Here is a 24321-nt window from a genome sequence, read left to right on the forward strand (position 1 = left end):
TTTAAAGAAGACTTTATGATAGCATTTCTTTCAATGCTCATGCCTTGCGAACAAGATTAGGTATCCGTGTTCTCCGATAAAAAGAGATTTGTTCCATGGTTGGTCTCACAAGCTCCGCTCACAGCAGATGCTGACCCCTGCAGTCATAAATGCAAACCAGCAGCAGAAGAGTGATTCGAGTTCCTTTGTACCGAGACAGAGGAAAGCATCATTTCACTGCACGGTGCAGGCAGGACAATCAGCGGAGGTGCACCTTCGCTATTCTTCCGGTAAATAATCTAGCCTTGAAATGAAATTAAAAGTCTCTTTTTTTACTAATCGCCCACCCTAGTTACTCAAGCCAGTAATGACTGTTAATTCACACAGCTCCTGGTTTATCTGTAAGCATTCTCAGCGACTGACACAAACGCTTATCCACAATCCATTTTACACCCATGAAGGAGAAAGCGCAGCTTGATGACAAGCCACCTCTGTATTTTATTTCAATGAAATTTGGCAGGTCGTGGGGGAACTGCTTGAGTTTACAGCCACAGGCTGGCAAACACTGGAGAAGCCGAAGTGTTAAATCACTGCAGCTCCTCCTTCCATCCTGGATGCCTCCCGAGGCGAAAATAACTTCGGGACCATTCCCCTGGTAGAGAAGGAGCCAGCGAGACGTTTACGAGGTGGGATAATTCAGGGGCCATCCTAAACAAACAGAAATCAATAAAAAAAAACAACTTTTCCCCAGCCCAAACCAACTCTAATAACTTGACGTAGGGGGTGTCTCCCTGCCCCTGGCAGCGGGGGCTGTGACCAGAGGAGCTCCAGGAAAACCCCCCAATATTCCAGGACCCCGCCACTGCTGGACACCCTGGGCTAAGGGGGCCACAGGCGCCCCTCACTGCGCACGCGCCCTAACGGCTGACCGGGCACGCCCCGCCCCGCTCCGCGCACGCGCGGCGACTCCTCCCTCTCCCAGCCAGGCCGCGGGGGCCGCGCGCGGGCGCGCGCCCCCGCGTGACGCGCTTGCGTCAGACGCAGCCTCGTCCCGGGTCGGGGCGGGGCCGGGAGGTAACGGCGCGACTTTTCAAAATGTCGGCGGGGGGGGCGCGGAGCGGCCGCCCCCGGGCCCGGGAGCGAGCGGGGCTGCGCCGCGGCGGGCGGCCCGGGGCGCCCTGATGGGTTAACCGCGCCCCAGGCTCTCGGCACGACCGGTAGCTGGACCCGAGGGAGAACGGCCGGCGCCATGGCGACCTGCATCGGCGAGAGGATAGAGGTGCGGCGTGCAGCCCCTCGGGGCGCGGAGGGGCCGGGCGCGGGCTCGTCCCGCTCCCGGCGGGCGTTGGTGGGAGCGCGATTCCTCCCGCGCCTTCCCCCCGTCCCCACGTGTTGGCGGGGAGCGACCGCTGCCATGGCAGCCTCGGGCGGGTGTATCCCGCGTCCCAGGAGCCGCGGCGGGAGCGGCGGCGGGAAGGCGGCCCGGCCGCACCGCCCCGGGCACGGCAGCGCCAGTGCGGTGCCGGCAGGAGGATGCGGCGGGGGTGGCTGTGCGGCCCGGCCGGGCCCCGCCGTCGCGATCCGGAGAGCTCCCTCCAGGTAGCCACGGGCTGCCTCGGGGTTTGCCCGCAGCTCGGGGCAGCGCGGGCTCCCCAGCGTTGGTGGGAGGGTCCGCATCGGGAGGGGCGCTGCGAAGCCGGAGTAACAAAGCCCCAGGCTAACAAGGCCGGTTTGTTGGTCTTGCAGGATTTCAAGGTGGGGAACCTCCTGGGGAAGGGCTCCTTCGCGGGGGTCTACAGAGCAGTATCCCTGAAAACCGGCCTGGAAGTGGCCATCAAAATGGTAAGACAGGCGGCCGAGAAAGTATCCGTCTCCCTAGAGACCAAATGCAAAGTTGCAACAGGTTGGAGTTTTGTCGTTTGGCACTGATGTTTGGGTTGAGTGTTTGTAAATAACGGACATTGAGATCGTAACTGGATCCTGAAAGATGCATCACAACCAAAAAGACTTCGTAACTAATAGAAATGCTTTTTAGTCTTCACTATATTTAGCGTATCTGCATAGCAAAATGACATTTAGGTTTCTCTGCTTAAGTATTTCAGCAAAAGCATTAATAAGTGTTGGTATTGATAATGTTATTGCTTGACTGCTTTCACTTGTGGTGTTCCTCCAATTATCTATTATACTTGTTCATTAAAAGAGTAGATTAAGTTAAACCATGTGAAAATTTTATATTTAAAAATTGTCAGGCTAACATGCCCTGAATATCTAAGTTATGCTGTGATCCACTTACAGATAGACAAAAAAGCCATGCACAAAGTTGGAATGGTACAGAGGGTTCAGAATGAGGTGAAAATACATTGTCAGCTAAAGCATCCATCTATACTCGAGGTAAGAACTGTGGGGTTTGTAGAGAGGGCTGTATATGTGACTTGCTGCAGGGTCTACAAAATGGAATTTCATTTTTTCCTTGTTTTTTTTCCCCAGCTTTATAACTATTTTGAAGATAGCAACTATGTGTACTTGATACTTGAGATATGTCACAATGGCGAAATGAGCAGATACATAAAGAACAGAAAGAAACCCTTTTCAGAAGATGAAGGTGAGAAATTTTTTTGGTCTGTGGAGCCCTCTGCATTAATACTCAATAATTATTTAATTCTAGAGGAAGAGTGTTTAAAGCTGCCATCACAGTTTCTATACCTTAAACTCTTGTGGTAAGTGATAATCTAGAGATTATTATTTTGCATATATTCACTTGCATTTCTATATACATTTGTTTCTGTTTGAGCTATTTGGAGTATAAAAAGATGGTGGTCATAGAAGGCAGAGACAGAGAGAAAGTAGAGCTTACTTAGAATTGTGTTGAAATGTGGGTCAAGACTTGGAAGAGGAAAGAAGAAGAACAGGAAAACTGGCAATTTCTGCCTTTACTGCTTCCATACTCACCTCACTGCTCACCTCTCGCTCAGTTTTTCCAGCTTTCCTGCTTTTCTATCAGTTTCTAATTTAATTCCATGATTCTCTTGCAGATAAGGATTTTTTGGGACCCAAGCCACAGGGCTGGATTAATAGGGTATTGCTATAAAGGCATCATTAGTTTAACTTGTATCTGTTTCCAAAAGCGATGAGCAACTTTAGCTTTAATTCTTAAGAACCTAATTTGAGAAAGTTTGGGCCAATTGAAAATATTTCCAGTCATTTTTCCTGTGTTACATAAAGAACAATGTTAATTGTAAGAAAGTTAATTCCAGCTTTGCTAGTCTGACACCTAGACAGCTTTGTAAGAAAAAATAGAAGATAAATAGCAGGCTTAAAGCTGAGTTATCTTCAGAGCTAGGATTTCAAATGTAAAACTGCAACATCTGGTTCTGTTTTGACAGCACGACACTTCCTGCACCAGATTATCACGGGTATGCTGTACCTTCATTCCCACGGAATATTGCACCGGGACCTCACCCTCTCCAATATCTTACTCACCAGCAACATGAATGTCAAGATTGCTGATTTTGGGTTGGCCACTCAGCTGAAGATGCCTCATGAGAAGCATTACACCATGTGTGGAACTCCCAATTACATCTCTCCAGAGATAGCCACGAGGAGCCCGCACGGGCTGGAGTCGGATGTGTGGTCTCTGGGCTGCATGTTTTACACTCTGCTCATTGGCAAGCCGCCTTTTGACACGGACACGGTCAGGAACACGCTGAACAAAGTGGTGCTGGCAGACTATGAAATGCCAGCCTTCTTGTCCAGGGAGGCACAGGACCTCATTCACAGGCTACTGCGCAAAAACCCTGCCGATCGCTTGAGCCTTTCCTCCGTCTTGGATCATCCTTTTATGGCCAGGGGTGGCTCTGCACGGAGCAGAGATCTGGGAACCTCAGAAGATTCCATGGACAGTGGAAATGCCACCATCTCTACGACCTTCATGGGTTCTTCTAGCATCAGTACCAGTGGTAGCTTGAAGGAAAAGAAGAAGCTGTTAGTTGGACAGCCGCTCCCAAATAAAATTACTTTTTTTCCTACAAACAAGAATTCCAGTAATAATTCATCGGGAGATGGAAGTGGTTCTTTCCAACAGTGGGGAATTCAGGGAAAGGAAGGTGGAGTAAGTGGCAGGGGAAGAACCATGCAGCCTGCTGAGGAGAGGCCACATTCCCGCTACCTCCGAAGAGCCCACTCCTCAGACAGGTCTGGCACGTCCCACAGCCACTCTCAAGGCATATCCAACGTCATGGATCGATGTCACTCCTTGGAAGTGCTTTCCAAGCCTAAAATAGGAACAAGGGAAAACACAGAATACTTTTCACCTGCCAACAGCTATACTGATATAGGAGAAATATTTAAGGAGAAGACTTCTAGTACTTCTGGTTCTTTTGAAGAGCAGATATCTCCACCTGTAAAAGATCAACCACAGTAAGAATCAGTTTTTTATTCAGATGAAATTTAGAGCTCCTTTATTGTCTTCTTTCTGCTTGCAGCAAGTTGATTATTTCTTTGCCCACAGTAATTGTAGTAGAGAGTTTGCTGATTGTTCTTTGTAGAAGAGACAGATGAGGGAAGAAGCCATTCAAAGTGCAATTATCAACATTTTTACTTGCTGATCTCTTGGGGTGATTTTTTTCTTGTGCTTAGAGAGGAAAAAACCAAAATTTAGTCAACATTAGGCAATAGATTATAAAGATGGTGTACCAGAAGGAAAGTGTCAATCATAGATAACTATCTGAAATTGAGTCCTGTACTTATTTGTAACTTCTTTGTGAAAATCCTGACTCCTTTTCTATAGACTTTCTATGAGCAGAATATCAAAAGAATAATTTTCTGTTTTAATAGAAGGTCTTCCATATCATGATTTCTGCATTTCTCTCCACATTAAGAACTTGGCATAATTTCCTATGTTTTCTCTTTGAAATCAGTTCAAGGAAAAGGCAAACAAGAAACTGTAAAAAAAGTAAATGGAGTAAGAAATTTTTCTTGACTGTTCTCAGGTGTTTGCCATAAGCAAAGTTCAGTGGGCCTGTGCATTCTTTCTACTTTGAGACATGTTTGATAAATCAAAAATTTTTACAAATGTTACTGTAATGCTTACTTTTGTTCCCCCATGACTTCACAAAACCATGCTGAATGTAAACATGAGAGAATATTCATGTGAATGTGGGGATTAACTTAATGGTTACAACTTTTTTTTATGTTGTTGATTAAAGGAAAGCCTCTTACACCTGGAGTTAGCTTGCACAGCAATCTTAAATGCAAGTCCTAAGACTTGGGTTAGATGATTTATAGTCTGTGGTTTTGGTGATAAGTGAGCCCTTGCCACTAGTGAAGTAGTCATCATCTCTACAAGAAAGGGCAGACAGGTTGAGGCTATGGAGATAAAAAAGCCTCACAGGAGCTTAGTGTGAATTTACAACAGATCAGTGACTCTGCAGTAACTGGTTTTGTGTGTATTCTTTATCCTTCAACACATGGTTTCTATCACCTGTGGCTACATATATGTGATCATCTAAAAAGCTGGTAAAAATAATTATAATTTTTGGGATTGACTGTATTTTATACAAATTCAAATTATTTTGGGTGGTAGGATTGGCATCTTTCAGCTGCATGTTTGTTTTGCTGAGTGAGATACATGGGGCTCAAGGGTGTCATGTCATCACCAAGGCTGTGAGTTAAGAGCTAGATGTAAGAACAGCTACTGCTGGCAGCATTATCATTTTCATTCCATTTGGAAATGATTTTGTTTGAAAATTAAATAAAAAGAAGCACTTTCTATGCTGCCTAGAGCTACAAAATGCCACCTGCATTTTCCTAAATGTTCTGTATGTTTTGGTTTCTGCAGCTGTAGCATTTTAACTTTTGTTGTGCAAGTGTCTTTGATGCAAACTTGATTAAGTGTGTAACTTTTGTTTTGTAGCTTAAATTATCTGTGCCCAGTGAAGCCCCAGATTGGTTTGTTAGAGCAGAAGTCCCAGGCTGAGACGATGCAGCAGTGGCTTGGAAGCATGCAAACAAATGGTGTGTTACTCATCATTTTTGCAGTCAAGTTAGAGACTTGTAATAGTATCAGTGAGATTTTCTATTCTTATTTTCTTTCTTTGTACATTGAATTCAATATATAGTTCCCTAAAACAAGCTTGGTATTTTCTACTACTGTTTAGCAAAAAAAAAACCAACCCAAACCAAAGAGGAAGCCAGAAAATTTTAGACCCGGACATAGTTACTCAGTTGTGTAAATATGTCAGAGTAAATATATGACAAAGTATAAGTGGGTGACTTGAAAGCCCTGTTAATGTAGTTGTGCAATTACAACTAAATAAGAGAACATGAGGGACCTCACTGAATGAGAAAGATAATAAGGCTGCAGAAGGATGGGTGGAGGAAAGGACAAAGACACAGAAGGGAAAGAGGTGTTCTTTGTTGTGCATCATATTACATAATTTGCAAATTAAGTAATTTAATCATAAGAATAAACCATAAATCCATTCTGGCCTTTTTTGGTTTGATATTACTGGACTCCTTCCCTTCCTGTCTACAGGGAGTTGGAATCAGAGAACATATGGTCTGAATAATCCTATTTAAGTTTTGGTCCCTTCTCAACTGTTCAGCCACACAGCTGAAGGAGCACAATAGTGATGTGGGTGAGGTGAAAGTTGATCAAGTGCTTAAATATCAAAACTAGGGAAGGAGTAATAGGAAGGTTAAATATAAAAACAGGTGTTTAAAAGAAATAAATACAAGGATTTTAAAAATAAAACAAGGGACTTGGAGTATGCATTTAACATTTTGCGTACTAAAACCTCTGGCAGATGGTAAATCACTAGTTAGATCAACTGGAACTTATGAAATTTGCTACTAGTGGTTATCTGAATGGCAAATTAGCTGTTTTTCAACAGATTAAACTAATTCTTATGTAAGGATCTATTTGAAGTCCTAGTATTTTGTTTATCAATTATTCTTAAAAATTATTTGATGTATAAAAACTGAAGACCATCATAACTGCAATGTAGGAACAGCTTAAAGTAGCACTGGAATTTTGCTAGCATTGTTATTGATGGTACTAAAAGGTCTGATGGTTTGGACTGAGAATTAAAGAAATCCTATTCTTCCTTTAAATAAGCCCTCTAAGACAATCCCTTGAAAAGCTTTTAAAGCTATATTAGAATTTTTTCCTTCTGGCTATCACTCTTTGAATCTCCAGTGTCCTTTTGTGGTGCTTTCAGATCCTCTGGGACCACCTGCAGACCTGAGTGGCAAGAGTAACACACAGGGAGGTTTTCGGTACCATCTGGATGTGCAGCAGGAGGCACCAAGGAATGCATGGAACACCTTAAAAGACATAAGGAATCATGGAGCATCTGGGGACTGTCCACATTCTTTAAACCAGAGAAACCCAAAGCAGTGCATCCCTGGAGTTGTCTGCAAAAATGAGAAAGTTCAGCCTGGCCTCTGGCTGAGCTCCAGAATGCCATGTGGCCTTTGGTCAACTCCAGAGCAAAACCAAACTTGTGGCCAAGAACCATCAGCACACCAGAAACCTACACTGAGAAGTGTTGTGTCACCTCTCAGTGCTCACAGGCTGAAACCCATCAGGCAGAAAACCAAAAATGCAGTGGTAAGTATCAGTTCTAAAAATGGGAACAATTGAAGTGCTCAGTATTGTGTGATTGTCTCTTAAAAATCACTTGGTAAAATAGAAATACGTGTTTTTAGCAAACTGAATCTAGAATAATTTAAATTCATAGTAATAAGATGCATCTTAGCTTTTGTATAGAGAATACTTAAAGTATAATAGAGCAGACCTGTCAGTGCTTGATTTGTCACTTAAGAAGCTTCACCCTGAGTTACCAGGCTGATACCCTTCAGTTATCTTGAAGTGCTCTGCTTTAAAAAAAACAGCACTAATAACAAAAGTTACTGTAAGAAGCATTTATCTGTTTGAAGTGCATTTAAGGAAAAAGAAAAGCATTTAGTGAAAGAGTTGTGTGGGAAAAAAAGGTGGTATCTTACCTTTTGCAGAAAGTAAATTGATGTTTAATATATTTTAGGTGAGCATTCTAGATACTGGGGAAGTGTGTATGGAGTTTCTGAAAGAACACCGCTCACAGGAACTTGTGAAAGAAGTTCTCAGAATATCTTGTGATGGAAATGTGGTGAGTACGTTTTTGATTTCTTCACTGTTTTATGAAGCTTGGAGTTCATTCAGAGCTGGTTTTTTCTTTTTAAGTGATTATTTCTTTTGAAATCCACTGTTTATATATGCACAGGTGTAAACTCTGCCCCTCCATAATAAAGCCATATAAATATAGGGAGCAAGCAATTATTTCAGAGAAAAAATTGGACTTGACTTTTGGAATAGGTGAGGTATTGGTGAAGAAGTGCTCCTGTTAAATAATTACCTAGAGGAATAGAGCTTTCATAAATCATAGTAGTTAATTCAAATGTGAGTTATTTCCATATGTGTTAAAAGTGCACAGTGCTGTAGTAAGTTGCAACTACACACAATTTTTGTTCCTTATCTGTAGATTGCAGCTTATCATCCAAATGAAGGAAGAGGTTTCCTTCTTGATGACAGACCTCCTCCTCCTCCTGAAGGCATCTGCACATATAATTTTGACAACTTGCCAGGTAACCTGAAATTTACTTAAAAATTATCATGATTAACGTGATATTTTAAGTGAATCTTGTGACTTTATAGCTTTTATCTTTTACTTTCCAGATAACTCTGAAGTAAAATTCCTTTCAGAATTAGATTCCAACTACAGTTTAACTGGAAAATGTTTTGGAACTTCATAAGGAAGTGTAACCCACAGGTTTTGATTCCTTTTATATGGGAGCTGTAAGGAGTCTCCCCTTTACAATGCAGAGTACTAAAATTAAAACTCCTGTAATCTTTTTCTTGTTCATACTGGGAGCTGTTGGTGGAAATAAGTCAGTGTCTCTAAACATGCCTGTCAAGTACTTAAATACTACTCACAACTTTCAGCTATCAAATATATAATTTAAATTACTTATCTTCAAGCTGGTACATGAGTGTTTAATCTGTTAAATTCTACATTTTCTTTTTTAGAAAAGTACTGGAAAAAATACCAGTATGCAGCTAAGTTTGTGCAGTTGGTGAGAACAAAAACCCCCAAAGTGACGTTTTATACAAGATATGCCAAGTGCATGTTGATGGAAAATTCACCCCCTGCAGATGTTGAAATTTGTTTTTATGATGGTATGTATTCATTTTTTGCGGTTATGCAAATAGCTAAATCATGATTTTAGGGCTGCACTAAAATATTACCAAACACTAAACAACCACCACTCCAGTTTGAAGAAAATACTGCACTGTAAGCAGTTTTTGGACACCCTGCCTTTATTCTAGCATATGTAGATTAGTTGATTCTTTAGTCCCTTACTGATACTTTCTTCAGGAAGTACATGTTGCAAAATGTTATAATTCAAATAACATGTTGTTATTTGAATTATACTTTGGTTTTATTCGTGAACTCTTCTTTCCATGTTGAACTGTTATTTTATACAGCTCCCACTGAAAGTGCTCACATTTTCTTGCAGGAGCAAAGATCCATAAGACAGCTGGTATAACTCGTGTGATTGAAAAGTCAGGGAAATCCTTCACTTTGAAAGGAGAAAGCGAAGCAGGATTGAAGAAGGAAATCCAGGCTTACATGGATCATGCAAATGAGGTAAGCTGCTTTACACAGACCTTTTCCAAGCAACTTCCTGAAAATTCAGCTTCCCTTTCACAAATGTGCCTTCTGTGTTGCTTTCCATGTTTTTCATTACACTGTTAAGGAGGGAGGATGGTGTTTTTTGGAAGAGCAAATATCAGAGCAGAGGTAATCATTACAATCCCTGACAAGCAAGACTGAAGGGAAATTTTTATTAGTGTATGAAGCAGGTTTGCCTGTCTGGTGAAAGGATTAAACACAACAAATGAACCTGCTTTATACAACTTGAAAAATTCAGTACTGTTGAAATTTCCTTGGGTGGCCTTGCCACACTAAATGTGTATGAAATAGTTATGCAAGTCTCAGTTTAAAACTTTATAAACTCCTCATTTCAGGGACATCGTATATGCCTTGCACTGGAATGTGCTGTTTTGGAAGAAGAGAAAAGGAGTGGAAGTGCTCCATTTTTTCCAATAATTGTTGGAAGGTAATATCTTTCAGTTCAAAATACTGATGTATTTGAATATTTATGTATTTATTGAATATTTATTGCATACTTATGTATTTGAACTGAAAAACAGTTCTGTAGAAGGCTCCTGCCACCAGGTGCTTTGGACAGTCCATGGTAAAATGAAGGAAGAGCTATTTCACTCGTTTCTTTAATCCCTTTTGGACAGCCCTTTTCCCTGTTTTTCTCATTCTTTTTCCAGAAAACCTGGTAACACTGAATCACCACTGGCTGTAGCACCTCCACTGTTGGACAAGACAAACTATTCAAAAGAAGTTGTGGCATTGGATAGAAATCAAACTGCCAGTTCTACTCCAGTTCAGACTGCAAACTGTGCTCCTGTAAGTACAGAAGGATGTACCATGGAGACCAGTCTCCCATGTTGCTGTTTTACTTGAATTAATGGAATTACATTTGTATGGCCACAGGCTTTTATTAGCCATTTGTGAGCATACTGACTAGAAATGTTAGCTTTGATTTCAGCTAACTTTTGATATCTGGATTTAAGAGCATCTGAAAAATCATAATACTCCCAAACTTTACCACAAATGTCTCCTGGAAACAGAGTTTGAAAATTGCTTATTTGTGTTAGGCAGCAGTCTTCAGTTTGAAAGCTCTGATGTGTCCTCAGTGCTGTATAACAAATGGTGTCACAAAGGGTATTGGCACTTGTTGTTCTGAAATAATCAAATTTTAGTGTGTATATAAAAAAAGGGTAAGTGAGAATATATGTGTAGCTAACAAGGCTTTGTGAGCAATTTTATCTGGTTTGTTTAAAAGGCCCACCAAGCCTTGTAAACAAACCAGTTCCTCGTAAAACTTCCTCAGCTTACTGAAGTACACTGGGGTCTTGGCAGACTGAGTTTGTATTGTGAGCTTCCTTGAATATACCTCAATCTACATTTGTAGGATCTGCATCTGTTTGATTGTGTAGTTCACATCCCTAGTACAGAATCTGACCATTTCTACCTCACTGAAGTGAACTGACAACAAAAACTTGTGTCCCTGTGGGGGTTTTATGCTATAATGCTGTGAAATGAAGCATAGAGGCTAAATCTGCACACATGAACAGGTGGCAACTGACCACTACAGCTCATCAGAAGGATAAATGCCAAGGCTGTTATAATTCTGTTAATTCTGTGCCTCTCTGGGTTTTAGGTGGTGCCCTGTGAAAAGCCTATGTTTCTGACTAACACTGTTGAAAAGACCTGCTCCTCTGTTCATCAAACGGAATGCAGCCCAAATTCAGCCCAACTTGTCAAATCCGTCTTTGTGAAAAATGTTGGTTGGGCTTCTCAGGTGAGAAATTAATAAAGGAGGCATGTCTATTCTTTTTCCTACTAATTTGAGATATGTAGTTTTAAGTCATTAACTTGAAACTTGATTTGTGAGGAATCATTCAGTTGTGCACTACAGCTTAAGTCTAAAATTTGTATGCATAAAATACATTTAAAAATGTCTTAGATAAAAACCATGGTGAACTACATAAGTAGAAGAAACCAAAATAGTTAATTATCTCAGTTACCACAGTATTTCTATTGTTATTACTGCCTATTTCAGTGTCCTTTGTCATTTAAATTTTGAAACTTTTTAACTTCTCTGTTCACTAACAGAGTTCAAAGATGCGATGCAAGGTGTCATGACCAAGTTTTTAATAGTTTTGTACCAGATCTGTACAAGAGAAATGTATCTTCCTCTACAGCAGGAAAAGCTGTTCCCTTGCAAAGCCATCTTCCCTCTGCTTTTCTGCTGGATAAGCTTTAGGTTTAAAACACTGTTCTTGGCTATCCAGATAAAGAAAGCTTCCTGCCCTAACAGAAAAAGTTCTCTTGATGAATTGTGTATAGCTGTGAACTCTCACAAATGGGCCGCTTTTTAGTTTGGCCTTTCATAAAATTTCTCTAGGAGTGGTAATTCTTAATTTATCTGGCAAGGATAACTAAAGCCAATCCTCTGAGGAAGTCAGCATGAGGCTACTTCCTCCAAAGAAATATCCATGCAATCTTTATCTTCAAAAGACTGACAAAATACCTAAGTGCCTTCAGCAGTTTTGAAAAGCTTTCAGCTTCCATTATTAGAAGAGTTCTAGGTTTGTAATTTTGTATTTCATATGCTCAAACCACAATGTAACTTCTCTCATCAGCTGACCAGTGGAGCAGTATGGGTTCAGTTCAATGATGGATCCCAGCTGGTAGCCCAAGCAGGTGTCTCTTCAATCACTTACACTTCTCCAGATGGCCAGACAACCAGGTGAGTCTGTTCCTGCCATAAAAACATCCAGCTCACTCAGTACAAGGCTGCTGTACATCAGGTAACTTCATAGCTGCTACTGACTTTGGTTTGTAAATTTTAAACCTTAGCACTGCCATCACTTCACAGTTGGTTAGCTTATGTAAGCTTATTAAATAAAGAGAAGCACCCATAGCCAACTGATAGCAAATAGATATTCATTTGTTATCTGGATAACAAATTACTAAAACAAGTTGGGAATGCAACTACTTGGTCTCCAGAGTACAGCCACTATTCATGTGTAGTATTAAAAACAAGGAGCTTGAGGAAAGCAGTGTTTTGAAATAACTATGTTGTCATGAAATAAAACAAATTATTTAAGCATCTCAATTTTTCTATGCTGCTTTGCCACTCTAGGTATGGAGAAGATGATAAGTTGCCAGAATACATCAAAGAGAAGCTGCACTGTCTGTCTTCTATTCTTGTAATGTTTACCAATCCAGCTGGTCCTCAGTGATTAAAGGAAACCAGGTGTCATGGCACAAGAGCTTAATAAACTCACTCACTGACTTCCCAGTTAAGTGACTGATCTTACTCAGCTTATGCAGAGATTTTTCCAAAATCTGGTAAAAAGCTAGGAAGGGGAGGGTTATGTGTAGCAAATTGTGTGTGAAGTCTCATACAAAACATATTTTTCATTAAAGTGATGGATAAACTCACTCAAGCCAAGCTTTGAGAAACTTAGTTCTTGACTGTGTTAAGTCTTTGGAAATAATCTGAATCTGTTGTATTTTTTTTCTTACTCCACTGCTTACTCAGTGCCAACAATCAAGGAAAATGCATCTGTGCTGTTCAAGTATTTGTATTTGTAAATAACTTATATTTTTATGTCTTACAAGTAATATATGTAAATATGTATATGTTTTATAAGTCTGTTTTTATTTTTTGTAGCAGCAGCTTAAAACTTCCCTGCACAAGCATGTTATACAAAAAAAATAAATGCAGTGGTAATTGCCTGGATCTATTTATTTGTTTCATGGTCAAGTAATGGTTAAAGAAGAAGAATTAACTTTAGGTGGTTTTACCTTGTTTTACACATAGAGTAATACTTACAGCAACTGAAGTAGCATTAACTTGAAGCATTTGGCTTCAAGTGTGCTAACACTCCTGACTGTGCTTGTATCTGTATTTAAATACTCTATGACTTCCTTATCAGGCAGGGAAAGATCTTAAATGGAGTGGGATCCAAAATGATGGAGGGGGGAGGATGAAGGGTTTCAGACGAGCTGGTGCTGGCTGTGTGCAAGCACAGCTCAGCTGAACTGATTCAAGCCAATTCTTGTTCAGGTGCTGTTTAAAAGACAGAACTTTGGTTGCTTTGTCATGTCCTAATCAAGGAAATAGCTTGCAAATAAAGAATTTAGTACTAGGAACATCAAGAACAACATACAAGTAGCACTAACTATGAATCAGCTTATAAAAGTGAAGTCCTTCTTCACAACATTTTGTGATTCTCTAGCAGTAAAGCACATGAGAATAAAACTTCTGTATCCCCTTCAGTTAGTATTGAAAAAATCATCTTTTAATTCAGTAGTCTCTTAGTGTTTGAACAATTGGAGTACATAGGAATAATAATTACATTTATTAAATTCAAATAGTAGAGACATTAGACAGCAGCCACAACTCTCATACTGGAGTTACCCCAGAGGTTTTTTTCCCCAGTAGCATTAAAACAGCAAAACAAACCCATACAGATGAGCTTAGACCCATTACAAAGGAAAATTAGAGTCTCACTTTTTAAAATAAAGCCTGAATGACTAAAACAGTTTAAATTCCTGTTTCTATTACCCTAATATCAGAAATAGGAGCCAGTTTTCTCCTTCCACTTAATTAACCACCACTGCTCAGCACAGTGCATTCATTCTCACCAAGCACAAAAGTGTAAATTATTGTGCTTAGACTTTTTTCCTTGTAGTTAAGGAAAACTGCATATTTCAATGCTGCAGGTTATCCTTGCTACAAAAAGGCATTCAGCAAAATAGTAGAGGAAAAATTGCACATTTGGTTCACTGTAGTTCAAGATTTTCAATGGCTCTTGGTCAACTTAAAGACCCAAATCCCAAATCAAGTACCTGTATGGAGGGCACCTCCCATCCTCTGTGTTTCTGTCACCTGTCATTTGGAATCCTGGAGGAGATGAAACAGGTTCCAGAACCAGGTGGTCTGTATTAACCAGTGCTTACAAGCCAACAAAATCAACAGCAGAAGGTTTGCCCAAGTAGTGGCATCTCCATACAAAGTGCATGCAGCTCAACTAATCTTGTAGTTACAAAAGAGTTACTAATCCTGATTCACAGAATCAAGATAATATTTCATTTACTTCTTTCTGGAAAGGATGCACATAACCTGTGACCTTCACAGCTTCACTCAGTGCACATGTACATCACATAAACTGTACACACTTCAAATGTGCCATGGTATTGCTCTGACCCCTCACATTCCTTCCTCTGCTGCTAGAAAAGCAGGACACAGAAGCCAACTGCAGCAGGTATTGGGGTATGACCAAGTTAAATGTTCTGTCAATGTGTAAGTACAGGTGTACAGTTGTTAGCACACATCCAACAAGGTCAGTGGTTAGGTACTCCTCATTCAAAAGCAGTAATAAACTGAGTATTACTTCTGCTTGGTTTTACTGTTTGGGTTTTTTTAAAGAGGTATTTAGCAATTCTCTTCCTGCATCCTCCCATATCTGACAGAAAAGGCAATTAGTCTCTTGTATACTACCTCCAAGAGTAAGAGAGAGACTACAACTACTCCACAGATCAAGCTGAATGCCCAGCGTGGCCCCAGGTGAGTGTAGATTTGGCTCACAAAAACAGGCCCAAGGATCCGTGCTCCACTTCCAGAGGCAGTCAACCATCCCATGTAGACACCCTACAGCAGATCAAAAGCTTCTGTAAGTGATACAGGCATTATTTAGCTTGCCATTAATTCCAACCCATTAGCCTAACTACAAAATGTAGAAGTATTTAAACAACCACTTATTTTTCTTAACTCATTAAAACACTGATTACTCTGTTTCCAAGAGTACTGCTCAGCCTCTCCAAGCTTTAATTCCAAGGCTCCACTCATAGGTACTCGACTGCTTTCTAACAAAACATGTTCTGGCTCAGAGCATTTAGTCTCTTTCACCAAAATATAACAGGAAAAAATGGGCAAAGGGGGAATAAAAATTTTTGCTAAGCAATAATCTAAATTTGCTATAGTGTTTAACTACTAAAAAATGCCCATACTGGAGGTCTAGTAGTAGTCTTTATAGTAGTCTATTTGTAGTCTTTATTATAATAAACTTAGTAAGAGACATTATTCCATGCTGGTATTGCAAATATGTAATTGGTAGTTACAAAAAGGACTCTGCCAGAGCAGTCATGAAATTTTCATGTTGTAAGATTTGCATAAGTAGCAGAAGCCTTGCTTTCTAATTCCCCTAGAGACTTGCCTTGGATTTGAAAAAGACTGGAGCTCCTGCAAAGTTCTGCCCTGCTTAAAACACAGTATTATTTGACTGATGACAGAAGGAATTTTAACTAGACCCCTCATTGTAATAGAGTGTGAGTCTTGCACAGCAAATGACATAAACTGTTTAGGGATGGTGCTTACCTGAGGCTTTGGTCCTAGGACTTTTGAGTATAAAGTGTAGGACATGACATTGCAAACAGGATAGCCCAAGCCTATGAGCACATCAGAGCTGATGTACTGGGCCAGGTAGATCATGGGAGTGTTCAGGCACCAGGACTGTGTGACAGGGCAGCCCACGGGTTCTGCTGTGTGGTTGGCTGGCAGCTGCAGCTCTGGCAAACTCCAGTAAGGTGCTAACATTTCACTGGGGGCTGTTCTGGGAATGGAGTTGTTCTTTATTTCTGCAAAAATAAGTTATTCATCTCATTAAGAACAAAAATGCAATGAAAAGCTTTCAAAAGAAGGTGGTCTAGTAAGACTTGAACTATACCTTGCCACTGGATATTTGGTAGTTTCTTCCCCCAAGGCAGTAAGATAAAGAATCCAACCAAGACAATCAGTAAGCCTGCATGGAGGATGGCACGCTCACCAGTCCTACCAAACAATGAAATTACAATTAAATGTATCATTTAATTAATGTAAAATTTAGGTAGCTGCTAATGACATAACCCATTAGGTCGTGGAAGTGATATCTGACCAAAACACTGGCAAGAAAAGTTGCAAAATCACAGTAACTTAAAACGAGCATTTCTTGTGATTCATGGGTAAAAGACAGTCAAATAAGAGGGGGTTATGTTAACAGAATAAAGGACAACCACAACATCAAGGCTGTGCCAAAATTAAAAGCATTTCATTGTCATAGTAAACCCAGACTCATTTCCAAGTAAAAGACTTGAGTAAGGGATTTGGCCTTGCCATAAAGCTTTTTACATTTAGCCAACATAAGAAACAAAATCCCAAAAACTTACTTTTTTGATAGTGTTTTAACCACCATGAAAACAATAACTGATTCAATGCCTATCACACTAAGGATTATTCCATTATAAAACACAGCTTCTTTCCTGGTCCAGGAATACATATCCATTGTCAGTGGAGTAGCTATACTGGAATGACAAAACAAAAATACAGTAATCATAAAAAGCTTCTTCCATACATTAGTGTCCATACATGCATCATCCCAACATCAATGCACTACACCAGACATACTCTGAGGTACCATTAATCTATTTCTGATAGTTCATGAAAAGATGGAGTGAAAGCCAAGCCAGGGTAATATAGACCCAAAAAATCAGTCCCTGTGAGAACAAAAATAATAAACTTTTGATAATGTTTACGTTTTAGCAACTAACCAGTCTCTAAAACCTCAAGTTTTCTAAAAATAATGCAACTCATGACAGAGCCAAATTGTAAAATAAATTTTAACTACATTAGAGCTCAAAAAACTTGCAGAATAAATCATATATTCTCAAAGCATTTCCTAAGTTAAAAAAAATGAAGTACACTTGAGCCTGAGATAATGATGCCATGTTTTACTTTTTTTTCTCATAGACAGAAAATTTGGGAGTAAATAACATAGCTCTTTAAGCTAAAAAAACCCCAGTCATATAAAACAGTGTATTTCAGCATACAGCTGCATCAACTGTATCAAACAATTGTTTTAATCATTACTGAAATAAAAGATGCACTGAAGCTTTTGGAGATGATCAGAATCATACTAAGAAATCACACAAAACTAAAACAAAAAATAAAGAACAAGGTACTCAACTGAAAACATGTTTTCTCTGAAGATTTTAGGCAGCCTAAGTTAAGCTTTTTTTTTTTAATACTTAAAAAGTTGAGGCTATAGATTTGCCTCCATTCAAAACCTTTTACATTAATGATTCCTCTACCACAAATATGGTAGATATGGTAAAGATATGTACTATTCTATATATATCTTTGGTTATTGCTGATCTTTAATTCCCTCCTTTAGTTATCACTGACCTTTGATACATTATCAGCACACATCAGCTTGATTGGCTGTGGTTTTGGACTTGTACTTAGGAAGTCAGGAAGATGAGTAGAACAGAAAAGCCTTTAAATGCACCCCCACTTTAATTACTTTACATGTCTGAATATTTTGAGAGGAAATAGACAAACTTACGTTTCAAAGACAGCAAACACAAACAGGATGACAAAGAAGAGAACGTTGAGTGCCACCACAGCAACATGGTCAATGCTTCCTTCTTCTGTGTTCTGATCCAGAACATCACTTCCTGCAGCAACACAAAAGAATTACCTGAACTGCACACTGAGCTTCTACCATCACAAAGTACAAACAATAATGATTCCTTTACTCTTCCAAATATTTAGCATGTAAGTTGGTGGGCAGCTAGGCAGTCATACTTTGACAAGTATAAAAGTATAAAGTTTTTACATCAAAATGGAGTTGTTCAAATTTCAATTCCACTGTCAATTAGAGAAAATTATTTCCAAACTGGTTACATGGCCTGTTTTCCCAATGAATCTGGAGTGACAGCAAAATAAGCAAACTTCTTGAAATATCTGAACAATGGAAACCAAAAAATTCTCTTCAAAGGTCAAAAGTACATAGCAGAATTCTCAGGGTGAAAATATGGAAGGATCCATACTTGTTTGGTTTGGTTTTTTTTTTTACTTCTCTGCTACAGACAGCACTATGGGCACAACATGACAAATGAAGCAATTTATGGAGATGCAGCCCATTTTCCACATCACTTTCCCAGTGCATCAGACTTTAGAATACTTCTATATGCTTCTATCTAATAAGAGAGTACTTCAAAATTATAATCACAGAATAAGTTTCCAAGGAAACATTGGTACCTTCTCCATCAGAATTGATACTTTTGTACTGGCGTCCCATGTCATCCACTCGATGCTCCCTAGAAATGTAGAACTTTTTTCATTAATACACATATTTATTTAATCTACTATTGAGTCAAGTTTCTATTAAAATAATTGCAAATGGTATCATCTATAGGAGAACTATTTGCAGCTCCATTAAACATCATCTACAAAGCTGGTACCTGACTGCAGTGAACACTATTCAAGAAAGAAAATATTCTAGTGGGAGCATATAATATATCCATATGCATTTGCACCAGTGGGATAATGAATAAAAATGCCCCTTGGGAATCTTAAAGGAAAGACACAGACAGTGAGATCCCTACAGACAAGCAAACCTTATTTCTCCTTAGAGAAAAAACATGGACAGCAACATTAAACTATATCAAGCCTAATAGTCTAATATCTTTAACTTTTTTAATCAGTTTACATTCTAACCATAACATCACCAAGATTCATTTATGAGCTTCAGAAAAATACAGGTATTAACAAAGATCAAAACACTGAAAAAATAAATAACAATTTATAGCTTTAGCACTCTACATTTCAGGTTTATTACTCCTCCTGCTGAGCAGCATATTATTTGCAACAAGTCACCCATAAAAACAAGGTAAGGTATTTATAAGGTTTTTTTTTTTTACTTGATTACCTGAATATGGCAAAGATGAGAATAATATTAATAACTCCTAAGAGAGCTCCAAATAACACAGGTGTTGTGTACATGTTCAGCTGAAGACAAAGGAATTTCCACGTTACTCCCTCTTCTCCAATAAGTGTAAAACATGTCTGAAAAACTTAAAAACATCAATGTTCTGTGAAAATCTTGAGAATCATTAAGAAAACATTAGAAAACATAAGAAAAGTTGTTTTAACTGTCATGTAAAATTTAAGTATTGTACCTGGCAAACCTTTTAAATTTTGAGACTTCTACTCTAAATAAACAAATGGATACCAGTGGGATCTCAGCTAGCCAGGAAAGTACTTGATTACATAAAATAAACAGTATAAACAGCATCATGACACTTATAGAACTGAATTCTGAGCGTACCAATAGTTAATTTTCTTGGTAGACAGATAATTATTTTTTTTCCTCTTGCTCTTAATGGAAAACATTGGTCCTGGGACTGGATTATCCCTTGTGCTAAGGGCAAACTAGAGAAAAGATGCAGTAGGGGGGGTTTAAATTAAATTTTAAATTGGTGCAGAGCAATTGGGTAAGAATTTTTCATTTACATTGGCTTACAGAAGCATAGATTAGTGGACCCCATTTATTCAGTTGTGATATCACTGACAAACTATGCTTTAAAATCCCTTGCATACAGCTGCTGAGGACTCCTACTTCCAATGCCCAATTTCAACCTAGTAAGAGAAGTGAGGAAAGAAGATTTTGCTTTACCTGGGCCTAATATGAAGCCAACTGCTTGGCAGGCACTGGTATTGGCCATGGCACTCGTTCTTTCCGTCAGAGAAGTGGCACCCGCAATATACGATCGAACTACAGCCACATTTCCTTCAAAAAAACCAAAACCAAGCAAGTGTTCATGTAAGTATCAAGTTCATACTGTTAAACTGTTGAGTGACATTTATTTTAGGGGTTGATTTCTGATTTTGCAAGGTAATAAAAGCCAGCACTCCCTCCAGTATTTTTACACAACAGCACAATTACACAATTTGGTTATAAACCACTGTGGGCCCACCCTTTGCTTTGTTAAACATTAAGTTCTCATTCACATAATGGTATATCTGGTATTAAAACTTAATGTTAACCATCTTACACAAGACATGGAATGTAATAATTTCCAGAAATGTAAATCCTGCTGTGTTTACCTGCTCCAAACCCCACGAGAGCACGGGCAGTCAGCATGTAGTACTTGTTGTGGGCATGGGGCACATGGACGTAGGCATAGAGACAATTAGCAGCTACTGAAATAGCAGTGGAAATGACCAGAGGCTCTCTCCTGGGCCTGTAGTTGGACCACAGGCCAAAGAGGGGAGAGGCAACCATTTGGCCAATGCTGTATGAAGCTATAATCCAGCCCAGGAAACTGGCATCTGCTGTTGGATCAATCTGCAGGAACACATGAGTCAGATCTGTGGGTAAAGCACTGCAGTGTTTGATATTACCAGCAACACCCTTTTAGAATCAGTACCTGGGACACCAAGGACTCTGTACTGTCATGCTTTCTCTGGGGTGATAAACCTTGCCTCACTCTCTCCAGCAATGCACCCAACCAATAAAACCCTCCTTGCTTCCAAGCCTGGGAATGGCTCACTTGCAGCAAACTCCAGGAGTTTTTGTACAGCACTGCTGATGTTCTGGGCTAGAGACAGAACTTGAGCAGCAAGGCAGGCACCTTCCATGCCAGGAACAAGGAGTCACTTCCACTGTCTCTGCACATGCCTGAATCTGTCCTGATTTACAGGGCTGGCAATGCATTTTCTTGTCTTCTGCAAGAATTCAGCATTAGCCTCACCTTCAATGACACCTCTAGGTCCCTGCCCAGGTTATACTCTTCCAAATTTGCATTTGAAAATTGCCTTCTACAGTTCCAGGGCCACTAAAATCCTAGCACAGATTAAACTGAGGTCTTAGGGACTTTTGTGCTGCTTTTAAGCTCTAAGAGGCGAAAACCCCAAATAAACCAAAATCACAGAAACAATGGCTATCCCCTGTGAGGAACACCAAGATCTACATGCAACAATGTGACATCTACAGAGCAACTTCTACCTTCAGTTTCCTCTTTTTTTTTTTCCAAACTCAGACAAGTCTCACCTATTATGTTTTAATAACAAGACTACTATTGATCTTCTGCCCAGAAAATCTGATAGTAGAAAACCAAACATTTCTGGATTATTATGTACCTTTATCAATTTTGCAAGAAAAATAAGAGCTGTCTAAGTGGATGGCAAAATAAAAGTCTCTTAAGGCCACAAACCTCCCTCTACTTTTTCTTTTCCTAAATAAAATGTCAGGTTTTGTATTATCTACTTTCTGAGCAAGAGTTTTCTGTTCTCAATTATTTTGAAAAACATCCCATATTTACAAACCTTTTGGAGATACGGCCACACAGACATAATTACAATTGAGAAACCTGTAACACAATAAAAAATGAAGTTATTTGCCATTTTTATCAGTAATTTTCTTTCCTGAAACAGTTATTACAAGTCCATTTTTCTGCCTCTAAATGTATTGTAGTATAAACCTGTGCACTTCCTGTTTTTTTAAGGAGTGCTAATTCCTCCTATCAGGAGGAACTATCTTCAAAAGACCATTTTAGAGGTGCATGCACACTAAACAAAAAACCTCCTATGTTATCCTCCCAATGGAAAGACAACAAAGCCCCCAAAGTAAAAATAATTTCTTGATATACTGACATATCTGTATTCATTAGTCACAGAGATTTTAATTAATAATAATAATAAAAAAGAGTTACTGAAGTATCCTGTCAAATTCAAGATAATTTTTAGGCCCACAGAAAATCATCAAATGTCAAAAATTAACTTAATTGATTGGTCGAAAATCAATTCTTGTTTCTGGGGGGAGTTATTTAGGAATAAAATTTCTATTTGTCCTGCAATGGAGATGCAAAGTCCAGTAGGAGAAAACAAGTTTTGATAACTGTTTTGAAATAGACAGCATACATTCCCACAAAGATTTTACCTCTTAAGAATGCCATGTTATTTCTGTTTTCGGTCCCTAGAAGTTTCACTCTGGATAATAAAAGTGCAACCTTTGTTTTGCTGGGTTCTGAGCAATACCCTTACCTTGCCACTACCAAACTATTAGGGAGCCACAAGCCACAGACTTATGTAATCCATCACTTTGTGTAAAAGCAGTTTTATTACTTCTCTCATCAGGTGTAACTTTCTGTTTGATTTGCTAAGATTCATACATTCTCTTCTGAAGAATCAAACAATGCACCTTTTCTGACGTTAGAACAGTAGCTCTCTAGTTGGAATTTAGAAAGCCCTGTCATTTTCAAACCAAAGTATATTAATTAAACAAATAACATCAAATTCCACGTGCACTTACTCACCTACACTACTGAGAAACATTGTCAGGTACATGATCCAGATGGATCGCCACCTGCTCTTATAATGCTCCTGTGATTCCACAACATCCCTGGTTTTCAAACAAAAAGCAAGAGGGAGAAAGAAATCATTATCAGATCCTCTTCTAGTTGCTCCCACATGACACTGAAAACATTTTTCACCAATCTCTCAATGCAATTGAGTAACCTGTTAAGGAGGAGTGGATTTCTGCTCAGCAAAGACTATAAAGAATTTATTTTTTGCTGGAAAAATGCTAGATTCACAAATCAAACAAAATAACAGAAATGCTATCACACACCAAATGTCACACTGAGAGATCTTGATCTAGGCAGGTCTTCAATTCTGCAAACTCTTTGTATAGACACGTTGGAGCATCACAGATAATATAAAACCTTTAAAAAGTGGGTGTAAAACCCCTCACAGCTGTAACCTTAAAAGAATCACAAACCTGAACAACTCTTGATTTGACTAAAAGCTACAGCCAGTCTGTTTTTATGATGAGAAAATAACAACATACAACGTAAAAGTTGTGCGTAAAAGATACTGCTGTAGATTGCAAGGGCTGGAAAAAAAATTAAAATAGAAGTTACAAGCTAAGTTACAAAGTAATGTTTATTCAGATGATGCAGACTCGGGTTATAGGTGTAGATGCCTAAACACAGTTTACAAACGCTGTTTATGTAAGTGGTACCTAGACTCGGGCATAACTGCGATTTTAAGTCCAAGACACTTGTTTTGCTGTCAGAAGGGGGGAAAAAACCCCAAGCGACGAACAGCTGCCTACACATGAAGGCTGCTATTAAACACCCAGACTTCTGCCGCACATTAATCCCATTCGGCGTTCTTTAGGAACTTCCCAAGCCAGTGCGTTCGTGTTTTCCCGCAGAGGGAAGGAGCCCCCGGCCCGCTCCCGCAGCCGGGCCCGGAGCGGTCCGAAACACGGGTTCCGAGCTCCGGAGCGCTGGGGACGGCGGCTGGGGCGGGACCCCCGGCCGGGCAGCGCCCCCAGGCCCGGGCTGCCCGTGAGGGGCGGCGAAGGACCCGACTCCGAGAGGGCTCCTCGGTTCACCCGCAGCGGCAGCGGCGGCGGCGACGGCGGCGGCGGCGCCGGCGCCCCACCTCACCGCAGAACCAGCCCCTACCTGCTCTCTTCCCCCTCCTCCTCATCCGTCGCGGACCCCAGCAGGGGCTCCCTGCCGTCGGGAAGCGCCTCCGGAGCGGAGCCCGCGGCCGCCATGGCCCCGCAGCGCCGGGCCCCGCCCGCGCCCGCCTCACGCACGCCGCCAGGGGGCGCCCGAGCGCGCGCGCTGCCGCCTGCCCGCCGCTGGGGGGCGCTGCCGGCCGGGGCCGAGCCGCTGATGGGCGGGGCGGGGCGGGGCGGGGCGGGGCGGGGCGGGTGACGCGCGAGACGGGGCGGGCGCGGCCACCTCCCGCGCGCGCGCGCGCGCTCCCCCCACGCCTGAGTGCTCCGCGCGCGCGCGCACGCGCGTTCCCCAAGCC

The 24321-nt window shown here is 40.4% G+C and overlaps 2 protein-coding genes across 3 annotated transcripts; one reads left to right on the plus strand and one right to left on the minus strand.

The window, feature by feature from the left end:
• The first annotated feature begins 1072 nt into the window (after window positions 1–1072).
• PLK4 (polo like kinase 4) lies at window positions 1073–13407 on the plus strand. Its single transcript, XM_030239273.2, has 16 exons — window positions 1073–1258; window positions 1726–1821; window positions 2275–2370; window positions 2467–2581; window positions 3363–4395; window positions 5891–5991; window positions 7197–7588; window positions 8022–8126; window positions 8499–8601; window positions 9044–9193; window positions 9535–9665; window positions 10046–10137; window positions 10361–10499; window positions 11317–11457; window positions 12302–12408; window positions 12805–13407. The coding sequence occupies exons 1-16, from the start codon at window positions 1229–1231 to the stop codon at window positions 12902–12904; spliced, it is 2931 nt and encodes a 976-aa protein (XP_030095133.2). The 5' UTR covers window positions 1073–1228; the 3' UTR covers window positions 12905–13407.
• MFSD8 (major facilitator superfamily domain containing 8) lies at window positions 12286–24084 on the minus strand. 2 transcript variants are annotated; one of them, XM_050973770.1, is made up of 13 exons: window positions 23964–24076; window positions 22806–22891; window positions 21817–21860; window positions 20596–20836; window positions 20165–20278; window positions 19418–19562; window positions 18748–18806; window positions 18050–18161; window positions 16875–17009; window positions 16397–16500; window positions 16048–16307; window positions 15172–15321; window positions 12286–12420 (listed from the first exon to the last, which is right to left on the minus strand). In XM_050973770.1, the coding sequence occupies exons 1-13, from the start codon at window positions 24056–24058 to the stop codon at window positions 12379–12381; spliced, it is 1587 nt and encodes a 528-aa protein (XP_050829727.1). In that variant the 5' UTR covers window positions 24059–24076; the 3' UTR covers window positions 12286–12378. The 2 variants fall into 2 exon arrangements, with proteins under 2 accessions (XP_050829727.1, XP_030095134.2); XM_030239274.2 differs by lacking the exon at window positions 12286–12420 and having other exon boundaries at window positions 13948–15321; window positions 23964–24084.
• Window positions 24085–24321: the final 237 nt, after the last annotated feature.

The sequence above is a fragment of the Serinus canaria genome, chromosome 4 (genome assembly GCF_022539315.1).
Source record: "Serinus canaria isolate serCan28SL12 chromosome 4, serCan2020, whole genome shotgun sequence".
NCBI lineage: Eukaryota > Metazoa > Chordata > Aves > Passeriformes > Fringillidae > Serinus > Serinus canaria.

What these genes read in the sequence shown, in the direction of transcription:
- PLK4 (XM_030239273.2), top strand. Translation starts at nt 1,229, where the DNA reads ATGGCGACCTGCATCGGCGAGAGGATAGAG. An exon ending in ACCCTTTTCAGAAGATGAAG is followed by an intron (nt 2,582 to 3,362) that starts GTGAGAAATTTT and finishes CTGTTTTGACAG; the next exon opens with CACGACACTTCCTGCACCAG. An exon ending in ATGTTGGTTGGGCTTCTCAG is followed by an intron (nt 11,458 to 12,301) that starts GTGAGAAATTAA and finishes TTCTCTCATCAG; the next exon opens with CTGACCAGTGGAGCAGTATG.
- MFSD8 (XM_030239274.2), bottom strand. Translation starts at nt 24,058, where the DNA reads ATGGCGGCCGCGGGCTCCGCTCCGGAGGCGCTTCCCGACGGCAGGGAG. An exon ending in TATCAATTCTGATGGAGAAG is followed by an intron (nt 18,162 to 18,747) that starts GTACCAATGTTT and finishes GTGTTGCTGCAG; the next exon opens with GAAGTGATGTTCTGGATCAG. An exon ending in GTTAAAACACTATCAAAAAA is followed by an intron (nt 16,501 to 16,874) that starts GTAAGTTTTTGG and finishes ATTGTTTGGTAG; the next exon opens with GACTGGTGAGCGTGCCATCC.